General features: G+C 40.7%; 1 protein-coding gene across 3 annotated transcripts in view; it reads right to left on the bottom strand.

Annotated features, from left to right (window-relative positions):
* Positions 1-20,425, bottom strand: part of LOC124605611 (bromodomain-containing protein 8) — a 277,718-nt gene that overhangs the window by 58,130 nt on the left and 199,163 nt on the right. For 2 of the 3 annotated variants that reach the window (XM_047137415.1, XM_047137418.1), the window contains exon 14: positions 9,935-10,101. In XM_047137415.1, the coding sequence (XP_046993371.1) occupies positions 9,935-10,101 (167 nt within the window). The remainder of the gene's footprint in view (positions 1-9,934; positions 10,102-20,425) is intronic. The other variant, XM_047137416.1, reaches the window with a different exon arrangement.

The raw sequence follows: 20,425 nt of genomic DNA, 5'->3' as shown, positions 1-20,425 counted from the left end.
AAAAAATCGGGAAATGATGCAGGGAGATTAATCAATTTGAAAGTATAGGACTAATTATATCCGCGAGAGTAATGTGGGACATAAGATGCTGCACCAACAATCAGCATGGTCTTGTAGCCAACTGTTGTGCGTGGCCGAGATGGTTGACACAGTGTGTCTCTTAAATAGACTGTGCAGTACGGTTTGTAATGCGACGAGAAAGAAGAGAGAAGAAGGACGGACATCGAGTATAAAGATGCAAAAGAAAATAGTAACAAAGCAAAACAGCACTGGGTTAGGATCGAAGACAAGCTGTCAGGCAAAAATCAAACAATGGAAAATCCAGGACAGAATGTAACAATATTGTGAGAAGGGAAGTTCAGGGTGTACACGTGGGCGAGGAAACAAAATTCCCCGAATTTTTCCCGGATTTCCCGCTTAAAAATACACTTTCTCCCGGATGAAAATACACGTTTTCCATGTTCAGTAACAGCATAATTTTCCTCGGAACTGTAAAACTTATCAATCCTTTCAATGTTTGTGGTTTTACACACCGGCGTATAATTTCCCGGCACTTTAGAAAACGAAAGTCAGGGGGAAAAAAAAAAACACGTTTTGGAAAGATGTCTGATGTGCAGCAACATGTACACTGCATATTTTTGTATTACGAAAGTAAAAATTCGAATTCCACCAAACACTGCATGTTACTTTCCGAAGAATTGAAATTTAGATTTGTAAGCTAGTCGTAGCTCGTGCCAAGCGATCTCGCCAGCCGCTGACAGCGGATATTCAGAGCATAGGACACGTGATCTAGCCAGCCAATAGCAACATCACTGTTAAGCAGCGCGAACACACAAATAGGAAAAGGTAACAGTTTAAATTAACATACATAGTGTTGCTACAAGAAAAGAAAAACTTTTAGGAATAATATTGATCTCTAAGATTAATAAGCTGCAAGAGAAGCTAAGCTTTCACACATAATGGTGATCTTTTTTGCTCATGTTACACTTTATGATACAGCACACAAATGTGCGAGTAAAACTTTTAACAAGGACATATAAATGTCTGATCTTCTAGGCTCGAAAATATTCTAAATGGTCGTTGTCAAAGATTTGATTTTTGAATGAGAGTCAAACACTCTGTGATTTAAGAAATTCATCGGAGATTTGCGCACAGAGTTCATCTTGCGTAAAAAGAAATTTACTTTGAAATCAATGCTTTCCAAACAACCATTCGGAATATTTTCTCGCAACCTGTTAGAAATAGATTCATTTCAGCAGTTGCCAGAGAGCACCAGATAACAAGCGTCGCCATGCTTGCGCAGCTACGGTGACGCAGGAAGCCCGTGAGTTCATACATGTAAAACATTAAAAGACCTTACATTATGTCATAAAAGAAACAAGACATTAGAGGATACTCCAAGAGCATGGGAATTCTGTGAACCATAATAAAATGCATCATTCGGCTTAAAGTGAACATTCGTATGTCCAGATTCAGATGTAAATTTTCTGGGAGTACCAGTACTGTATTATCTCATGTTTGGTTCTTTATTAAGGCATAATCCCATACGTGCTAGAATATGAAAATGTGAACCTGAAATGCAATGAATAGTTGAAACAAACCAATAGTATGGAATTAAACACTTCGTTCAAATACATTGAGTGCCTCAGCAGAAAAGATTTCTTTAAAAAACCGACAAAAAAACTTCATTGTTCTGCAAGGCGATGAACGCTTGACTGTCAGACAGGTGGAAACAAAATTAAATCTGAAACTAATTACATATTTTAGCCTTCCGTAATTATGTGAATGTATTTTCATTCACTTGATAGCTCCTGGCCTCAGAAATCCAATTTGTTTTCATTTGACATGAGAGCAATAAACGAAGAGGAAATAGCAAAATCACGTAACGTAAACATGGGTCATGTGTAAGACTTGTTATTCGGTCTTCAAGTGTGCCAAAGTGCAGTGCCACGCCCCTTCACACAGCATTCTTCCATTGCACGTCTCTGTATTTCGCTCTGTGGAATTCAAACATGCAATATTTTGTAATGGGCGCCATCAAACTATATTCATGCCACTGGAAATTAAAATGTCCTGTGGTACCTCTCCTGCTCCCAATCGACCAGTTTGACATCCTGCTCCTCTTTTAAAAAATCTCACAATTAATACTGGATGGGATTATTTGTAACCGGCAGAACAAGAACTCTTCAGAAAATCTGCAGCCTTTACTGCCTATTAGCTAATAACTTGCTGTTTTGTGTGACAAAATTAAATATAGGATACATAAAACAAGTAAAGACAAAGAGACAAGCAAGACAGTAGTACACATTTCTTCAATCCTTAAGTCCTAGCTTTTTTTCTCTCTAATCTTGCCACAGTTTTATATGGCGTACTTTCCTTTGTGAGAAAGAATCTATTACCTCATCAAAGTTAGTCAACGTTTTGCTACATGAAAAAATGAAATGTCGTTGTCTAATACTAGAAAAACTGTTGATACAAATAGTACCCAAGACTGGTGTGGTTTCTCGATCTGATTACATGTATTTTATCACTGTCTGCTAAATAAAATGAAATACGCCTGCCTAATATTGTAGCAAATGTTACACACACCAAATAAATGAGACTGTTTTGTCACAATTGGTCATTTTTATAACACCACGGAATATAATTCACAAAGTACCAGTATCAAATGCCTACTAGGCCTACTACAAGCAAGAAGTTTTATGTTAGGAAATAGTTTCACATTTCATTCATACTCTCTAGCTTCTGAAGCATGAGAAGTAGTAGTACAAAATTTTTTTATAAATTTGGAATTGTCATATTCTTCCGTGATTTGTGTGAGTCCCCGTTTCTTCTCCTCCTACGTTCTAACAAACAATCTTGTCATCACTAATTCTATAACTATTCCTGCCAGTGGCAAAACTTATTCTTCGGTTAACTTCACAAACCCTGCCTCAATCACCGGTTTAGTTACCCTACATTTATTCTCCGGTTAGGTGTTATTACATGTTCGTACAATGCTTTTTCCGCGCTACTCCTAGAATAGAGCTTTAGCGGCTGCTAGCTGGGGACTGTACTACTGGCCCTTAGAAGTGTAGCGGTCTGTCCAAAAATTTCCTGGCAAAATTTCATTTTCTTGAATACATGGAGGAGACAATACACAATCTTTATTGCCTGTTATTCCCGTTAGTCATTTATTTACAATCTGGTTGTCTGAATCTATGGAATCCGCTAGTAGTTATAACAACGCCAATCATTTGCAAACCCAGTCAACCACAAACAGCGATTGGCATTCACCCATTCGGCTTTATTCCACTCAGCTTGTATAGACCCGTCCCCTTTCGACTGCAGGAAAGTTTATTTCTAGATGCGACGGGGATTCCCCTGGCAGAGGCATCAAGTACACTATGCACACATTCAAAATTCAACTTACAACTCTTTCAGAAATAAACTTAGAATCTATTCAAAAACCAACAGGGATGTGTTCAAAATCATGTGAGTAATCGACAGACCAATGTGCACTGGTTGATGGCACTTTTGGAAACAAGGGCTTTTTCCTCAGTAATACGAATTTCCGAAGCATTGAAATAGAGATTGCAAAGCGCTTTTGTAAGCCAGTCATAGCTCACGCCACGTGATCTCGCCAGCCGATGACAGCGGATATTCAGAGCTTAGGACACGTGAGGTAGTCAGCCAATAGCAACATCACTGATAAGTAGCGCGAACACACAAACAGGAAATGTTAATGGTTTAAATTAACATACATAGAGTTGCTACAGAAAACCAAAGCTTTCACATATAATATTGGTTTCTAAGGTTAATATGCTGCAACAGAAAGCTAACCTTTCACATATAATGTTGGTTTTTTACGCGCGTATTACACTTTAAGACATATCACATAAATGCGACAGTAAAATTTCAATAACGACATAAATTTCTGATCTTCTGGGCTCGAAATCCATGTAAATGGCTAGTCTTCAAAGAGTTGATTTTTATATCAGTGTCAAACGCTCTCTAATTTACTAAATTCATCGTACATTCTCACTCATAGTTCAACTTGCGTAAAAGGAAATTTACTTTGAAAGTAACGCTTTTCAAACCATCATCCACAATATTTTCCCGCGACCTGTTAGAAATAGGTTCGTTTCAGAAGTTGCCAGAGAGCGCCAGGTAACAGCCACCACCGAGCTTGCGCAGCTACAATGACGTAGGAGGCCCGTATGTTCATACGTGTTAAACATTAAAATACCTTACATTATGTCATAAAAGAAACAAGACATCAGAGTATACTCCAAGAGCATCGGAATTTCGTGACCCATACTGATATGTGCACATTTAAAGTTCATATTTAAAGTGCACATTCGTATGTGAAGATTCCCAGCGCAGTAGGCCTCGAACTGATATTAAGCTTTCCAGTGACGTTTTCGGGATGTAAATTTTCTTGGAGTGCCAGTACTGTATTATGTTTGGTTCTTTATTATGGCATATACAGGGTGGTCCATTGATCATGACTGGGCCAAATATCTCACGAAATAAGTGTCAAACAGAAAAACTACAAAGAACAAAACTTGTCTAGCTTGAAGGGGGAAACCAGATGGCACTATGGTTGGCCCGCTAGGTCAAATGGATATCAACTGCGTTTTTTAAATAGAAACCCTCATTTTTTATTACATATCCGTGTAGTATGTAAAGAAACATGAATGTTTTAGTTGGACCACTTTTTTCGCTTTGTTATAGATGGCGCTGTAATAGTCAAAAACATATGGTTCACAATTTTAGACGAACAGTTGGTAACAGGTAGGTTTTTAAAATTAAAATACAGACCATAGGTACGTTTGAACATTTTATTTCGGTTGTTCCAATGTGATATATGCACCTTTGTGAACTTATCATTTCTGAAAACGCATGCTGTTACAGCGCGATTACCTGTAAATACCACATTAATGCAATAAATGCTCAAAATGATGTCCGTCAACCTCAATGCATTTGGCTATATGTGTAACGACATTCCTCTCAACAGCGAGTAGTTCGCCTTCCGTATTGTTCGCACATGCATTGACAATGCGCTGACACATGTTGTCAGGCGTTGTCGGTGGATCACGATAGCAAATATCCTTCAACTTTCCCCACAGAAAGAAATATGTGGACGTCAGATCCAGTGAACGTGCGAGCCATGGTATGGTGCTTCAACGACCAATACACCTGTCATGAAATATGCTATTCAATACCGCTTCAAGTGCACGTGAGCTATGCACTGGACATCCATCATGTTGGAAGTACATTACCATTCAGTCATGAAGTGAAACATCTTGTAGTAGCATCAGTAGAGCATTATGTAGGAAATCAGTGTACATTGCACTATTTAGACCGCCATCGACATCCTTCCTCCCATAATGCTGCACCACACATTAACCCGCCACGGTTGCTGATGTTCCACTTGTTGCAGCCATCGTGGATTTTCCGTTGCCCAATAGTGCATATTATGCCGGTTTACGTTACCATTGCTGGTGAATGACGCTTCATCGCTAAATAGAATGCGTGCAAAAAATTTGTCATCGTCCCGTAATTTCTCTTGTGCCCAGTGGCAGAACTGTACACGACGTTCAAAGTCGTCACCATGCATTCCTGGTATATAGGAATATGGCACGGGTGCAATCGATGTTGATGTAGCATTCTCGACACAGACATTTTTGAGATTCCCGATTGTCGTGCAATTTGTCTGCTACTGATGTGCGGATTAGCTGCAACAGCAGCAAGAACACCTACTTGGGCATAATTTGTTGCAAGTTGTGGTCGACGTTTCACATGTGGCTGAACACTTCCTGTTTCCTTAAATAACTTAACTATCGGGCGAATGGTCCGGACACTTGGATGATGTCGTTCAGGGTACCGAACAGCATACATAGCACATGCCCGTTGGGCATTTTGATCACAATAGCCATACATCAACACGATATCGACCTTTTCCGCAATTGGTAAAGGGTCCATTTTAACACAGGTAATGTATCACGAAGCAAATACCGTCCGCACTGGTGGAGTGTTACATGATACCATGTACTTACATGTTTGTGACTATTACAGCGCCATCTATCACAAAGTGAAAAAAGTGGTCTAACTGAAACATTCACATTTCTTTACATACTACACAAATATGTAATTAAAAATGGGGGTTCCTATTTAAAAAAAAAAACGCAGTTGATATCCGTTTGACCTATGGCGGCGCCATCTAGCGGGCTAATCGTAGTGCCATCTGGTTTCCCCCTTCAAGCTAGATGAGTTTCGTTCTTTGTAGTTTTTCCGTTTGATGCTTATTTCGTGAGATATTTGGCCCAGTCACTCGCAATGGACCACCCCGTATATACGTGCTAGAAGGTGAAAACGTGCACTTGAAATGCAGCAAACAGTTGAAACTAGCCAACAGTGTGGAATTAAACACTTCGTTTCAAATATATTGACTACCTCAGCGGAAAAGATTAATAAAAGAAAATTTCTTTCAAATCGACAAAAATAACTTCACTGACTGCAAAGGAATTAATGCCTGACTGTCAGAAAGATGGAAATAAAATATAATCTGAAACTAATAACATATTTTAGCCTTCCATAATTATGTGAATGTATTTTAATTCACTTGATAGCTCTTGGCCACAGAAAACAGTTTTGTTTTCATTTGACATGAGAGCCGTAAACGAGTGCAAACAGCGAAACCATTAAATGTAAACAAGGGTCACGTGGAGACTACCCACTTCCCCACTATAAGTCAGACTGCTCTGCTCATCAGCCCCGGATCTATGATATTTCCGAACAGGGGCAATACTCTGCTCAGCTCGTATAGGTCCTTTTGTCTGCAGGAATGTTTGTTTCTAGATTCCCCTGACAGAGACAGCACATACACTATGCAATCATTAAGAAATCAACTTAGAATGTGTTCAAAAATCGACAGGGAAGCGTTTCAAAGTCATACGAATAATCGATAGACCAATGTGCGGTGGATGCTAGGCGCTTTGAAAAACATTTTTCCTGGTAGCATCTAGCTGCGACTGCTTTCACAGCCAACAGCCACAATTCTGAAGCCAGAAGTGGGAGGAGGTACTACTCAACTGCGCATGCGCATGATCCCGATCTTAACTGTTGAAACGAATCTAATGTAAACAGTTGTGACGTCACGCACATTGGAAGCAATTTGTTGTTACAAAGCATTGCATAGTCTTCCTAAAGCCCTGACACATTTTGCTGTTGGCAGACGCTTGTATGAGCAATGTTTTTTTGTTGTATATGGCCCATTTCCTTTGCAATTTAAGTTTTATTTTCGTTTTTCCTCTCGTTCATGTTTTATTGCTGCATTATTATTCTGCAGTAGCGGGATACAGTAATATCCTTTGTTAGAGTATCAGTTCTTACCAGTCAAAATTACACAAATTTAACTGAAAACAAAAACAATGAAAAATTACCGGAACTCTAAAAAAATTCCCAGGTTTTTCCCAGTTTTCTCCTGGACGAAAAAATTCCTGGGTTTTTACCGTATCTCCCAGTTGTCCCAGGCAGTATATACCCTGTAATAGTTATAGAGGATTTGCCTTCTGCCAGTAAAATATAAGATCTCGTCTGTGGCACCTTCGAGGAAAGCTGATGGAATATTTGACCCACAACTAGGTGAGAATCAAATGGGATTTAGGAAGGGAAGGTTTTGTGCAGAGAAAATATTAAATTTTATAATGTAATAGAAATTAGGAAAATCATAAACTTGACATATGTGATAACTTCTCTAGATTTTAAGAAATCCTATGACTCAATTGATAGAAAAGCAATAATCAACATTATAAAAGAATCTGAAGTCAATAATAGAATAACAAAAATAAATGGACTTTAACAAACACAACATTGAAAATAATACTTGTGATGGAACTGTCAACTCCTTTTGAAATAAAGTCAGGAGTAAGACAAATAGATGGTTTGTCACCTCTACTTTTCAACTGCACATTAGAGGAGGTAATGAGGGGATGCAGGAAATCCACCAATACTGAGGGTGCACCAGCTGGGAAGAAATTCAAATGAAATCACCATAGACTGTGCAGTTTTTTGCAGCTAATATGGCTTTAATTATTGAATTTCTGGACAGTGACGAAGAAAAACCACAGAACTACAGAAAAAAAATGACAATCATTTGAAAAAAATACAGTTCATGGGGGGAAGGGAAAAAAAAATTGCCCCTCAAAATCTTGCAATTCACAACAACACAATATCTAAAACAAATTGTTTTAAATACATAGGAGAATGGATAATGTGCAACACAAACGGAGGGACAGCAACAGAAAAAAGTAGTACACTAACTATAAAGGGCATAACATATGACGAGAAACATATACAATGAAAAATCTTAGTCCTGAAACCACAAAACTAAGACACTATCAAACAATGGTAACGCCTAAACATTATGTGCAGAAGGAACACTTAAATTTACAAGATTTTGGGATCTTGAAAAACTGGAAAAAGTTGAAAGAAGATTTCTAAGGAAAATACTGGGACCTAAAAGTAATAGAAATGCTGAGTACAACTAAGATCAAACAGAGAGCTGTACTTGAAAATGGAAAAGCTAACTGATGTAATGAGGGAAAGAATAATACAGTTTTATGGGTACATATACTGAATGGATAGTAACAGACAAACCAAGGAGATCATCAACGTACTAAACATCCAAACCCACGGGGCTCAATGACATTGCCAAAGATATCAAAAACACTGGAATCAAAATTAAGCAACACGAAAAGCAGGATATCACAAAAGAAAGATGTTTGCAAATGGGAGGAAGTGAATCTAGGATGAAAATGAATGGCAGTCTTGAAGGATGAAGGCTGTCTGGGAGCAACAAAAATTAAATATAAAGAAGCAAAACCAAAGCTGACTTATCATATGCTCCAAAAGGGTTATTCAAATAAATAAATATACTAAAGCGCCAATATTATGAAAGCGCATTTTAAAAAGGAGGGGGGGGAGGGGGGGGGGGGGGGTGACACATGACTAAACTAGAAAAGACTTGCGGTGTCGGAGAAAGAAAAAGTAAGGAAGATTGGTGTTTTAACCTTCTATGAATGAGTTTATGATTAGACACACAGTACAAGTTTGGAATACATAGTACAAGTTTGGAACAGAGGAAAGTGGGGAAAGAATTTAGTTGTGTCCTTTTCATATGAACCATCCTTTATTTGCATTTAGGGAAACTGTGGGAAACCTAGATATGTATGGCTGGTCAGGGATTTGAACCCTGGTCCTCCAGAATGTGAATATAGTGTCTCAACCACTGTAGAGCCGCCAATAATGGAAAGTGAAAAATACAATAAAGACAATGAAAACACAGAGAAAGTGTAAACCCATGCACCACTGGGTGACTTGAAACTGGTAATGGGAAAATAAAAATCTTCTCATTACAAAAGGCAACTGGTTGTGTCATTTCTGAAACACTTCATTTATCACAGTCACAGTAGAACACTGGATAAAATTTAAATGAAATAGTCAGCAAGACAGGAAAATTTAGCACAATAAGTGTGACACTGGAGCAGTTTACACAGAAAGATTACTGCAGCCATTATTTAAGGATGAAATGTAGGCACCTGCAATGAGGATTATGGAAACTGGCACAAATATCTGTTACAAATTTAGAGGGTAAATTCTATTATTAAACTTCTCTATGGCTTCCCTTTATTAATAAATACCAATTCAATGTTGCCACACAATGCACATTTTATTAGAACAACAGGTAATAAAACTGTTTCGTATGACAACCCCACACTTCTCCGTATTTTGATGACACTCAACACTCCAGGTATCTACTAAGCTAATCATATTTCCTACATATTACTTAATAAAGTGTGGTTTTAAATAAAAATTACAAATTAGCGATTATACAATACAATAGTCAATTACACAACATAGCAAAATTTTATTGCATTCTCATACTCACGTGTGATAACCAGGACTACTTGGGACTGAATCAGCTGTTGCTGCCGCTGACCGCTTTTTAATGAATGGTTTAGATGATTCTGCATCACTTGTTTTTTCTTCTTCTGTTGAAGGCGTGTCTGCCCGGATTGCATGAGTACCTAATTTTCCACCCTTAGCATTCTCCTGCTAACAAAAGAACAAACATTTTATTATGCACGATTTAATTTATAGAAAGTATTCTGAGAGGTACTGTAAAAGTAATAATTATAATTACACAAAATTCTCCAAGCTTTATGATGGACAAAATGTAGTTACTATTGTGAGGCATTACTTTTTAAAAACTGCTACTATCATATGCAAGTTAAAAATGGAACAGTTTCGGCAGGATCCTAATTTACAATTTCTAGATTAATTTCTGCGAAAAGTATGCTAAACTGGCAAAATCTGCAGCTACAAATATCAAGTTAAAGTTGTTCGTTGGTTGAAGGTGTCATCATCAGTCCTTTGATGCAAGAGTGGTGCATCCGGAAGTTGAGACTGCGACCGAGATCACTTACTGATCTAGTCAGAAGATTAATAACAGTAAAAGCGAGAGGACGTATTTTGTAACTTAAGTAATAAAAGCAAAATGAAGAAGTTAGGGAAGTCAGCAGATGGGCACTCCTGGGGCTCTGCACGCGACAGGAAGTGTGTCCCCACACTCTCTCACCCGATCCACACAGTCGGGAGTGACCACTATTCAACAAAGTGCGACACCGAGTACAGAAAACAAATTGCAGAAAAAAGGACACAAACCAAATCTACAGTTATTAAAACAGAGCAAAAGAGGTATGAAAGAGCAGCCTGGTGAACGAGCTACGATTGGGATCCTCCACAACCTGCAAACAGTAAAGACATCCCACCCCCAAACACCTTGGCCCTGGTCCGGAGGTAGATTAAAACATTATAACTGAGAATAAATCAAACCATCTATGAATCGTCTGGCAATATTAGAGGCAGCGAGTCCACAAGTCCATACTGAGCACGGAGGGCCAAAAGGAGAAGGCATTCCACCAAGAGACGAGCTACCGACTGCAAGGCTCCACAACCACAATGCAGGTAGTTAGTTACACAAAAGAAAACAATGGGGTAACCTGGTATAACTGATGTGGAGACAACATAATACAGTGGATGCCTTCTGAGAAAGTGGACAAGAGATGTGTCTCTTCGATTGTGCAGAGTTTATTAGATGGGGCAGAGCCCATCAGATGACGTTCCATTTCCGAGTGAGTAGATATCTCGTGTGCACCTGCAAATCCACACTGGGGTCGGCAAAGTGAAGGGGGAGCAAGAACGAGCTGCTTTAGCCACACAGTCAGCCAGTTCATTTCCCAGGATACCCACACAAATTGGGATGGAGAAAAAGACAATTGAGTACCTGAAGGCCAGCGAGAAGGTCACAAATAGTCGAGACCAAATAATGGTAAGAATAGCATTGGTCAACAGCCAGGAAAGTGCTCAGTGAGTCGGTACATATTAAAACACGATCAAAGGAGGCCCATTCAGTGAAATGGACTGCTCCCCTAACAGCTGTCAGCTCTGCCATTAACACACTACATGTTCCCGGCAGTGAATGGCATTCCATATTGGCAGATGTAAAAGTATATCACATATGATCCACAGTTTTAGAACCATTGATGTGAAAGATGATAGCACTCTGGACCTCTTTAAGAACTGGATGCAACAGGAGCCAAAAGGTCGTTGGAGCAACTGAGGCTTTAGGACCTTGGAAGAGGTTGGTCCTAATCTGTGGCTTGGGCACCATTCAAGCGGGAGTGCAGGAGAAAACATGGGGAGCACAATCCAAGGAGCGGAGATGGAGATCTTGGCAGAGGGAAGCAAGATGCATTCAAACTAGTGGACCTACTGAAGAGCAGGTATAAGGAGGATGAGATCTCTCGTATGTAAAAAGAATGGGATATGTGGGAAAATCAGGGAACTGTCAAATGGTGATTGCATAGGAGACCAAGAGGTGGTACCATCTGAAGGGGTAATATGCCTGCTTCGGCACGGAGACTGTCTACAGGATTAGTCTGAAAGGCACTGGTGGCCAGATGCACAAGATTGTGGACTGGGTCTAATGGTTTTAAAGCTGAAGGAGCCGTTGAGCCATAAACCTGGCAACCGTAGTCCAGTCAGGATAAAACCAAGGTCTCGTACATACATGTTAAGAGAAGCACAATCTGTACGCCAAGATGTGTGGGCAAGGAAACAGGGATCATTAAGCTTCTGCATGCAGCAAGTATTCACATAATGAATATGGGGCAGCCACATTAGCTTTTCATCAAAAAGGAGGCCCAAGAAACGGGACTGTGCTACAATGTTCATGCATACATAAGTAGAGTTCCGGGTCAGTATGGACTGTGGTACAATGGGAGAAACATACGACATATGTCTTTTTTGTAAGACAGAATTGGAAACCAGGCGTAAGAGCTCATGCAAAGGTATGCCAGATGGAACCTAAGAGCTGGCACTCAGCAGAGGCTACTGAGTAGTAGTTGTACCAAATCCAAAAATCATCAGAGGTCACTAACACATTAATGGCAATAAGGAAAAGAGCAACACTCAATACAGAGCCCTATGAGACACCATCCTCTTGAATCCATGAGGAACTGAGTGAAGTGTCAGCTCTAACCCGGAACAACTGGTGGGATACAAATTTATGAATAAAAATTAGCCAGGGGCTTTGAAAGCCCCAGTCATGGAGGGTGAGTAAAATGTGATGATGCCAAGTGGTGTCATACACCTTTTGCAGGCCAAAAAAAAAAAGACTGACATGGTTTTGGTATTTTGAAATAGCCTGTCTGGTTGCTGTTTGCAACCTAAGCATATGGTCGTTCGTGGATCATCCCTCCTGTAAATCACACTGATAGGGGGACAAAAGATGGCAAGATTCAAGAACCCAGCATTATCTGTGCAACCGTCCTTTCAAGCAGCCTTCAGAGTACGTTGGTCAACTTTATCGGGCGACAACTATCGAGAGACATAAGGTTCTTGCTTGGCTTAAGGATTGGTACAACTATGCTATCTCTCCAATGTGAGGGGAAGGCACCTTGGAGCCAAAGACAGCAGAAGACCTTGAGGAGATGTTGCCCTTGAGAAATGTTCAAGTTTTGGATAATCTGACTGAATTGTATCACGGCTGGGGCTGTGTTGTGGGCCGAGGCACAAGTACCTGAAGTGGTCCAAGTCAATGAAGGGTCATTATAGATTTCCAATTGGTGAGGAGTGAAACATAATGAGATGTCTTTAACTCATCACTTCGGCAGTAGAAAGGTAGTGAGACTGATCCTGTCACAAAGCAAGTCAAAAGATGCTCTGCAAGAACTGATGAATTGGTACAAAGACCACCAAGTAGGACAAGACCCAAAATGGCTATTGAATGTTGGTGGTCCATAAACCACAAAGATTTGCCTACCTGAGATGCCAAGCACAATCTCATCAATAAAGTATGTGGTAGTAGATCTGTTTGATGTTGGCAGGAAATGACAGGATCACTGGAAAGTGGTCACTGTTACAAAGCTCATATCGTGTGGTGACCAATGTAGCAAAGTCACATGATCAGGTGCAAGAGATCCTTAGATCGATAGCAGAAAAGGTGCCACGGGCGGCACTGAAGTGGGTACAAGAACCATCACTGAGAAGATACAGATCATGGTCTGTGAGAAGCTGGTCAATTAGAAGGCTGCTACCAAACAAAGTGGTGTGTGTTGATGTACCCAAGCAGGAGAAAAAGGGGGGACAGGGGGGAGGTGGTTGGATTAATGTTATCAATTCAATGTAAGTAAAAGGCTTGCCTGGAGGTAGGTAAACATTGTAAATAGTACTCTGAGGTCGTCTGCACTCCCCACCACCATTGCCTCCGACGGAGAAAGGGAATTCATTCACTGATGACATCTGTATGAACCAAAGTACAGAATCTCCCAGACATTCTCTCAGACCATCACAGTTCCAACAGAATTCACAATAACCATGGAGCATTGGAGAACGGTCACTACTGAAATGTGTTTCTTGGAGGGGAATGTAAACATCAGAAGAAGTCTTAAGGTACTGTATTTTCACCAGGTGACAGTAGTAGCCATTACATTTCCACAGAATGATCACGTGACTGGTGATAAGGTTAGTCGTGAAGGGGGCCAGGAGGATCAGTTGCACTGTAGGATCACTGCCTGTCACCACTGGGGAAGGAACTACATCCACAAACATCAGCTCAGAAACTGACTGCGTAGGGGAACCAGAGGAGCCTTGTCGCCAGTCTTATTCTTTTTCTTCTTCTTTCCCTTCTCAACCGTTGGCGGGCGAGGTTTATTCAAGACCTTCTCTGCAGTAAATGTGGGGACAGATGAACAGTGGACAGCCCTGCGACCCACAGGTCATGGCTCCTTCAGCCACTGTTTGGCATCAGGCCTCTGTTAAACATTGGTCTGATCTCACAAGATCACCCACACCTTCAACATTTTCATTGGTTTGTGAAGCTGGAGGCCTCCTTGAACTATGTTCATCTTCAATGTGCTCTCAGCCCTGGAAAAATGATTTGTACCAGTGAAAAACTTGTGCTCTTCATAAGGAATTTTCCCCATAGGATTGTTTCAACTTTTCAAAGTCCAAACTCACTGATTCCCCAAGTTTAACACACAACTTTATGGCATAACACTGTTCTAAATCCCACTGTTCCATTTTCTCATAAAACACACACACACACACACACACACACACACACACACACACACACACACAAAAACTTCACTGATGGTGGTCTCAAAAATCACACGATAACTGTATGGAGCCAAAACTGACTGAGCATCTGGAAGAGATGAACACACAAAAGTACAACAACACAGTGCGGCCCGATTCCTCAGTGTTGTCAGTCGTATTACTTTTCTCACACACCTCGTAAGACCTGTCCAATATATCCTTTCACTACCACCTACTCCAGTCATTTCACTGGGGTTTCCTACCGATAATATGTAGGGCTACCTGTGAATGCAGCCTCATGGTCTACCAACTTAGTAGCAACCACTACTCAGCATTCTACAAGTACATGGGCAGCTGGATCACCCAGTAGCTGAGCATGCCATGCAACATGGTGCACTTGACTTCAACTGCTTCACAACATGTGCCATCTGGGTTCTTTCCTCCAACACTAGCTCCTGAAAATATTTTGCAGTTTATAATAGGGTTTTGAAACCTCTGCCTCGTCATGAGAAACTTTACAGTCTCAGTAGGTCTCTTCCATGTGTACAATCTTCTTTCATGAAACATAGTGTTTGCAATGATCAATATGATTTATATGTCTTGATCATCTGTTCTTTTTTGGAAAAAACAAACTGGCAATGTGGTGGGTGATGTTCAGCACAGCTGACACACAAAGGCAGATGTCCATAAGTGACCGTCCACAGATGCCGCATTTTGGGTCTGTCGTGCAGTGGAATAACGTATGACCAAAGCGTAAGCAACTGAAGCACCTTATAGGTGGTGGGACAGCCAGTTTCACATCACATCTATACAACTTGACCTTAAGCTTCTCTAGGAGGACATTCCCTTCAAACACTTGTACATGTCGATGCTGGAGATCAGTCTGGAGCTTCTCATCTATTTGGAGTGTAAGATCTCTATGAAATATGATTTCTTGGACCATGTTCAAAGTTTTGTGTGGGAGCAATGGTCACAGGTATGACACCTAGACAATCACATGCCTGATGAGCTGTAGATTGGGCAGCAGAGATTTTAATCAATAATGAACCATTTCGTATTTTCACCAAAAACAACTTCCCCAAATTTGTCTTCAATGTTTTTAACAAAAAAAAAATAATGGTTTTGTTTCAGTGAAAGTATCCCATCAGTCTGAGTACAGACTCTCATGTGCAAATTTTTTGCCATGGTAAGACCCACTCCAGACTGGGGCTCTCACAATGGGTAACATCCAGCCATAGCTACATTACCTGCCCAGTAAACTGTTGCCCAGAGCCCCCATGCCCCGGCCATGATGGGCACATACTCCTTGGTTTCTGTGGCAAGGTTTCAACTCTGCTAGCACAATGCAGGTACTTTATGATCCCCCCCCCCCCCTTTACACACACACACACACACACACACACACACACACACACACACACACACACACACACACAATGGAACTACTGCTGTGCCAGGATTTGGGTGTTTCCCTTGCTAGAAAGTATGGGCTCAGAGAAACATGGCACAAGAGGTGGAATACTGCCACACTTCGTGACCTTCCCTGCACATCCGCACTTCTGTAAAATTTTGAAAAGAAGTAGCAAGTCAAAACACAACAAGGGGAGTATATAGTTAAGACTGAAAAGTTGTAAGATGTCGCAAGGAAAGAAAACCAAATCAGCACCATAAAGACCATCCAATGGAAGTGCAGAGTGGAAAAAAAAAATAGATGAAGGACAGACTTGCAGCATGGAAAGGGAAGTAGTTCTGCAAGGGCTGGGGCCCCATGGCGGCCAAGCAAATACTAACATAAGCCCCCAGGGAGAGGGAGAGTTAAAGTTGTTTCTGACAAATATTCAATATTGCACAATCTCTTAGATCAGTGAAAGATGATTTATTATTGCATAAGACAGGAGTCTATAAAACAGCTTGCCAGTAATGTATGGCTTGTATGTAAGACCATGAGTGCACACCATGGTAGAACAAACATAGAGCACAAACACTGCACTAACCAACTGTATACCATTAAGTCTGCTATACCCCCCACAAACCACAGGACTTATCTAAGATTTGCTGGTTTACGTGCCTCAACAATATAGACAGTTGCAACTAGGTGCAACCATATCGAGGGAGTATCTGCTGAGCTCAAATGAAAAGATGGTTGCTGGAAACAGGCATAGCAGCATTTTCAGTAGTTAAAAGAGGAAATTTGCCAACACGGCTTTACTATGTTTGTATTGCGACAGTTGAAAGCAAGAGGAAACTACCTGAGGTCATGCAGCTCTGCTGTTACATTTAATCATGATGGCATCTTCTACGGTAAAACAATATCCCTTTCAGTTCTACTCGAAATGTATCATTCTATGGGTTGGAGTGTGAAATGTTGGATCCCTTAACTGCGTTAATGAACTTTAAAAGAGAAATTGATAGATTGAAGACAGATACAGTAGGAATTAGTATAGTGTGATGACAAGAAAAACAGAATGTCTTGTCAGGTAACAAAAGTTTTAACAAGTCGGAACCAAATGTAACACAGGAGTATGTCTAATAATGAAAACAGGGATGTGGGATAACTTCAAATAAAATAAAAGTATAATCAGGTATCAAATTATTCAGTATTTTGAGGGAGCTGAATATTTAAACATGATTGTGGACTGGAATTCAATAGCAGGAAAAGGAAGAGAAGGAAAAATAAAATAAGACCATCAACTGAGCGAAATCACTTGGTAGAATTCTGCACAATGCACAACTGGATCATTGCAAACACTGTTTAAGAAGCTTGAAAGAAGGTTGTACATGTGGAAGAGTCCTGCTGAGACTGGAAAGTTCTTCACAGATTATACAACGACAAGAGAGAGGTTTTGAGACCCTATTTTAAGCTGCAAAATATTTTCAGGAGCTGGCGTTGGAGAGAAGAATCTAGGTTGTGAAACAGCTGAAGTCAAGCACACTGTGTTGCATGGCATGCTTGGCAACTGGGTGATCCAGCTGCCCACGTACTCGTGGAATGCTGAATACTGGTTGCTTTTAAGTCGGTAGACTACGTGGGTGCTTTTGCAGGCGGCCCTACATTTTATCAGTAGGAAACCCCGGTGATATGACTAGAGTAGGTGGTAGTGGAAGGATGTATTGGACAGGTCTTACGAGGTGTGTGAGAAAAGTAATACGACTGACAACACTGTAAGGGATCAGGCAATGCTACGCTGTTCTACTTGTGTAGACTGGTGTGTTCATCCCTTACAGATAGCCAGTCAGAGTTTTGGCTCCATACAGTTATGATGTGGTTTTTGAGAGCACCATCAGTGAAGTTGTGTGTGTGTGTGTGTGTGTGTGTGTGTGTGTGTGTGTGTGTGTGTGTATATTACGAAAATGGATCAGCAGAATTCAGAGCAAAGTTATGCCATCAAGTTTTGTGTTAAACTTAGGAAATCAGTGAGTTTAAAGAGCACAAGTTTTTCACTGGTACAAATCGTTTTTAAAGGGGTTGAGGACATGAAGATGAACATCATTCAAGTAAGCCTCCAACTTCACAAATCGGCAAAAATGTCAAAGGTGTGAATGCTCTTGTAAGATCAGACGTACATTTAACACTACGAATGAGGGTAACCTGTTAAATGTAAACACTTCCACCATACATCAAATTTTGATCATGCTACATTATGACAATCCCCCATGGCCATTTCCAACACAGAATTTTTTACACAAAAGGCATTCCTGTTGCTCTGCAGCTGCCCTAGTCACCTGTTCTGAATCCTTGCGACTTTCTTCATTTCCCAAATTTAAAAATGTCTAAAAGGACACCATTTTGGGACTCTGGAGAACATTCAACAGAATGTGACCAATATGTTAAAGACCTTACCAGTTGAAGCCTTCCAGCACTGCTACCAGGACTGGGAACAACAAGTAAGCTGCTGCATAGCTGCTGAAGGGAATTACAAGGGTAATCCCAAAAGTAATGTCTCTTTTTTTTTTTTTTTTTTTTTTTTTAATGTGTGTGTATATATATATATATATATATATATATATATATATATATATATATATATATATATATATATATATATATATACACACCTGTTTATTTCTACAATGGTTTACATCAGTTTATGGCTTGAACATTTAGCTATTTTTCAACAAAGACCCTTTTTTTTGATGCATTTTTGTAGACACTGTGGCAGTTTTTGTATGCGAATGTCATACCAGCTCGCCGCCATGCTGTCCAGAAAGTTATAAACCTCTTCTTTCACCTCGTCATCAGAGCTGAATTGCGGGAACCACAACTGACGCTAACAGGTACTGTGAGACTCTGAAAAAACTCAAACGGGCAATTCAGAACCGGAGAAGAGGAATGTTGAGCAAGGGCATACACATTCTACATGACAACGCATGCCCACACATTGCTCGGCAAACCGTTGCTGTCCTGCCAACAGTTTCAGTGGAACACAATCACCCACCCACCCTTTAGTCCTGACTTGGCGACCAGTGACTATCACCTGTTCCCTAGGTTAAAAGAACATTTGGCCAAAAAGAAGAGGATCATAACTTTCTGAACAGCATGGTAGCGAGCTGGTACGACATGCGCATACAAAAACTGTCACAGTGTCTACAAAATGCATAGAGAGAAATGTTGATTATGTCGAAAAATAGCTAAATGTTCAAGCTGTAAACTGCTGTAAACCATTGTAAAAATAAACAGGTCTATGTACTTATGAAAAAATAGGAGACCTTACTATTGGGATTACCCTCGTACTTTGATGGGGACAATATTGTTTGGGGAAAAAAAACTTGGCAGGTAAAAAAAATCAGCCTCATTACTTTTCTCACACACATCATTCACTCCCATGGTAAGAGCCATGAGGTGAGGGGATGGGAGCATGGATGGAATAGGGATGGGCAAGGATACTGCCTACTTTCAGTGGCAGCGAAATACCACTGTGAGAGGGCAGAAAAGATAGTGTGGAGGATATTTCTCATCTCAGGATATGAGAGAGGTATCTAAATCCCTGTCAGAGAACATGATTTAATTGCTCCAGTTCTCGGGGGTACTGAGTCACATGTGGGGTGCTTCTTTGTGACTTGTCAATGGTTCTGTGGGAGATTGTAGGTGACTGGGGAGACAAGGCATGTGCAGTCTGTTTCTGTATAAGACGTGGAGGGTAATTTCGGCTCAGCGAGATCCTCGGCATATTTGGAGAGGTACTGCTAGTCAATGCAGATGTGATGACCACACATGGCTGGGCTGTGTGGAGAGGACTTCTTGGTATGATATGGGTGGCAGCTGTCAAAGCAGAGGTACTGCTGGTGGCTTGTAGGCTTGGTATGGACGGAGGTACAGATGTAGCCATCCTTGAGGCGGAGGTCAACGTAGAAGTAGGTGGGTTGTTGGGCTGAGTATGAGCAGGTCAAGTGAATGGGGGAAATGATTGTTGAGGTTCTGGGGGAATGTGGGTTGGGCGTCCATCCTCCTTTCAGATCATGATGTCATCAAAGAATCTGAACCACAGGATTTGGTATTTTGTATGGGGAGGAAGGAATCTAGACGGGCCATGAATAGCTTAGCATGGGATGGTGGCATGTGAATGCCCATGCTGCATTGTGGATCTGTCTTTAGTTGATGACATCAAATGAAAAGTAATTGTAGCAGAGTACATATCTGACATGGTGACCAGGAAGATGGTTGTATGTTCGCAGTCTGTCAGGCTTCGAGAAAGGTAGTCTACAACGTTTGCAAGGCCACGGGGATTCAGGATGTTAGTGTGAGGTGGGCAGCATCAACAATGACGAGCACGGCGCA

The sequence above is a fragment of the Schistocerca americana genome, chromosome 3, assembly GCF_021461395.2.
Source record: "Schistocerca americana isolate TAMUIC-IGC-003095 chromosome 3, iqSchAmer2.1, whole genome shotgun sequence".
NCBI classification, from domain to species: Eukaryota; Metazoa; Arthropoda; class Insecta; order Orthoptera; family Acrididae; genus Schistocerca; species Schistocerca americana.
The sequence above is the reverse complement of the archived record's forward strand: the minus strand, read 5'-3'. Positions and strand labels throughout refer to the sequence as shown.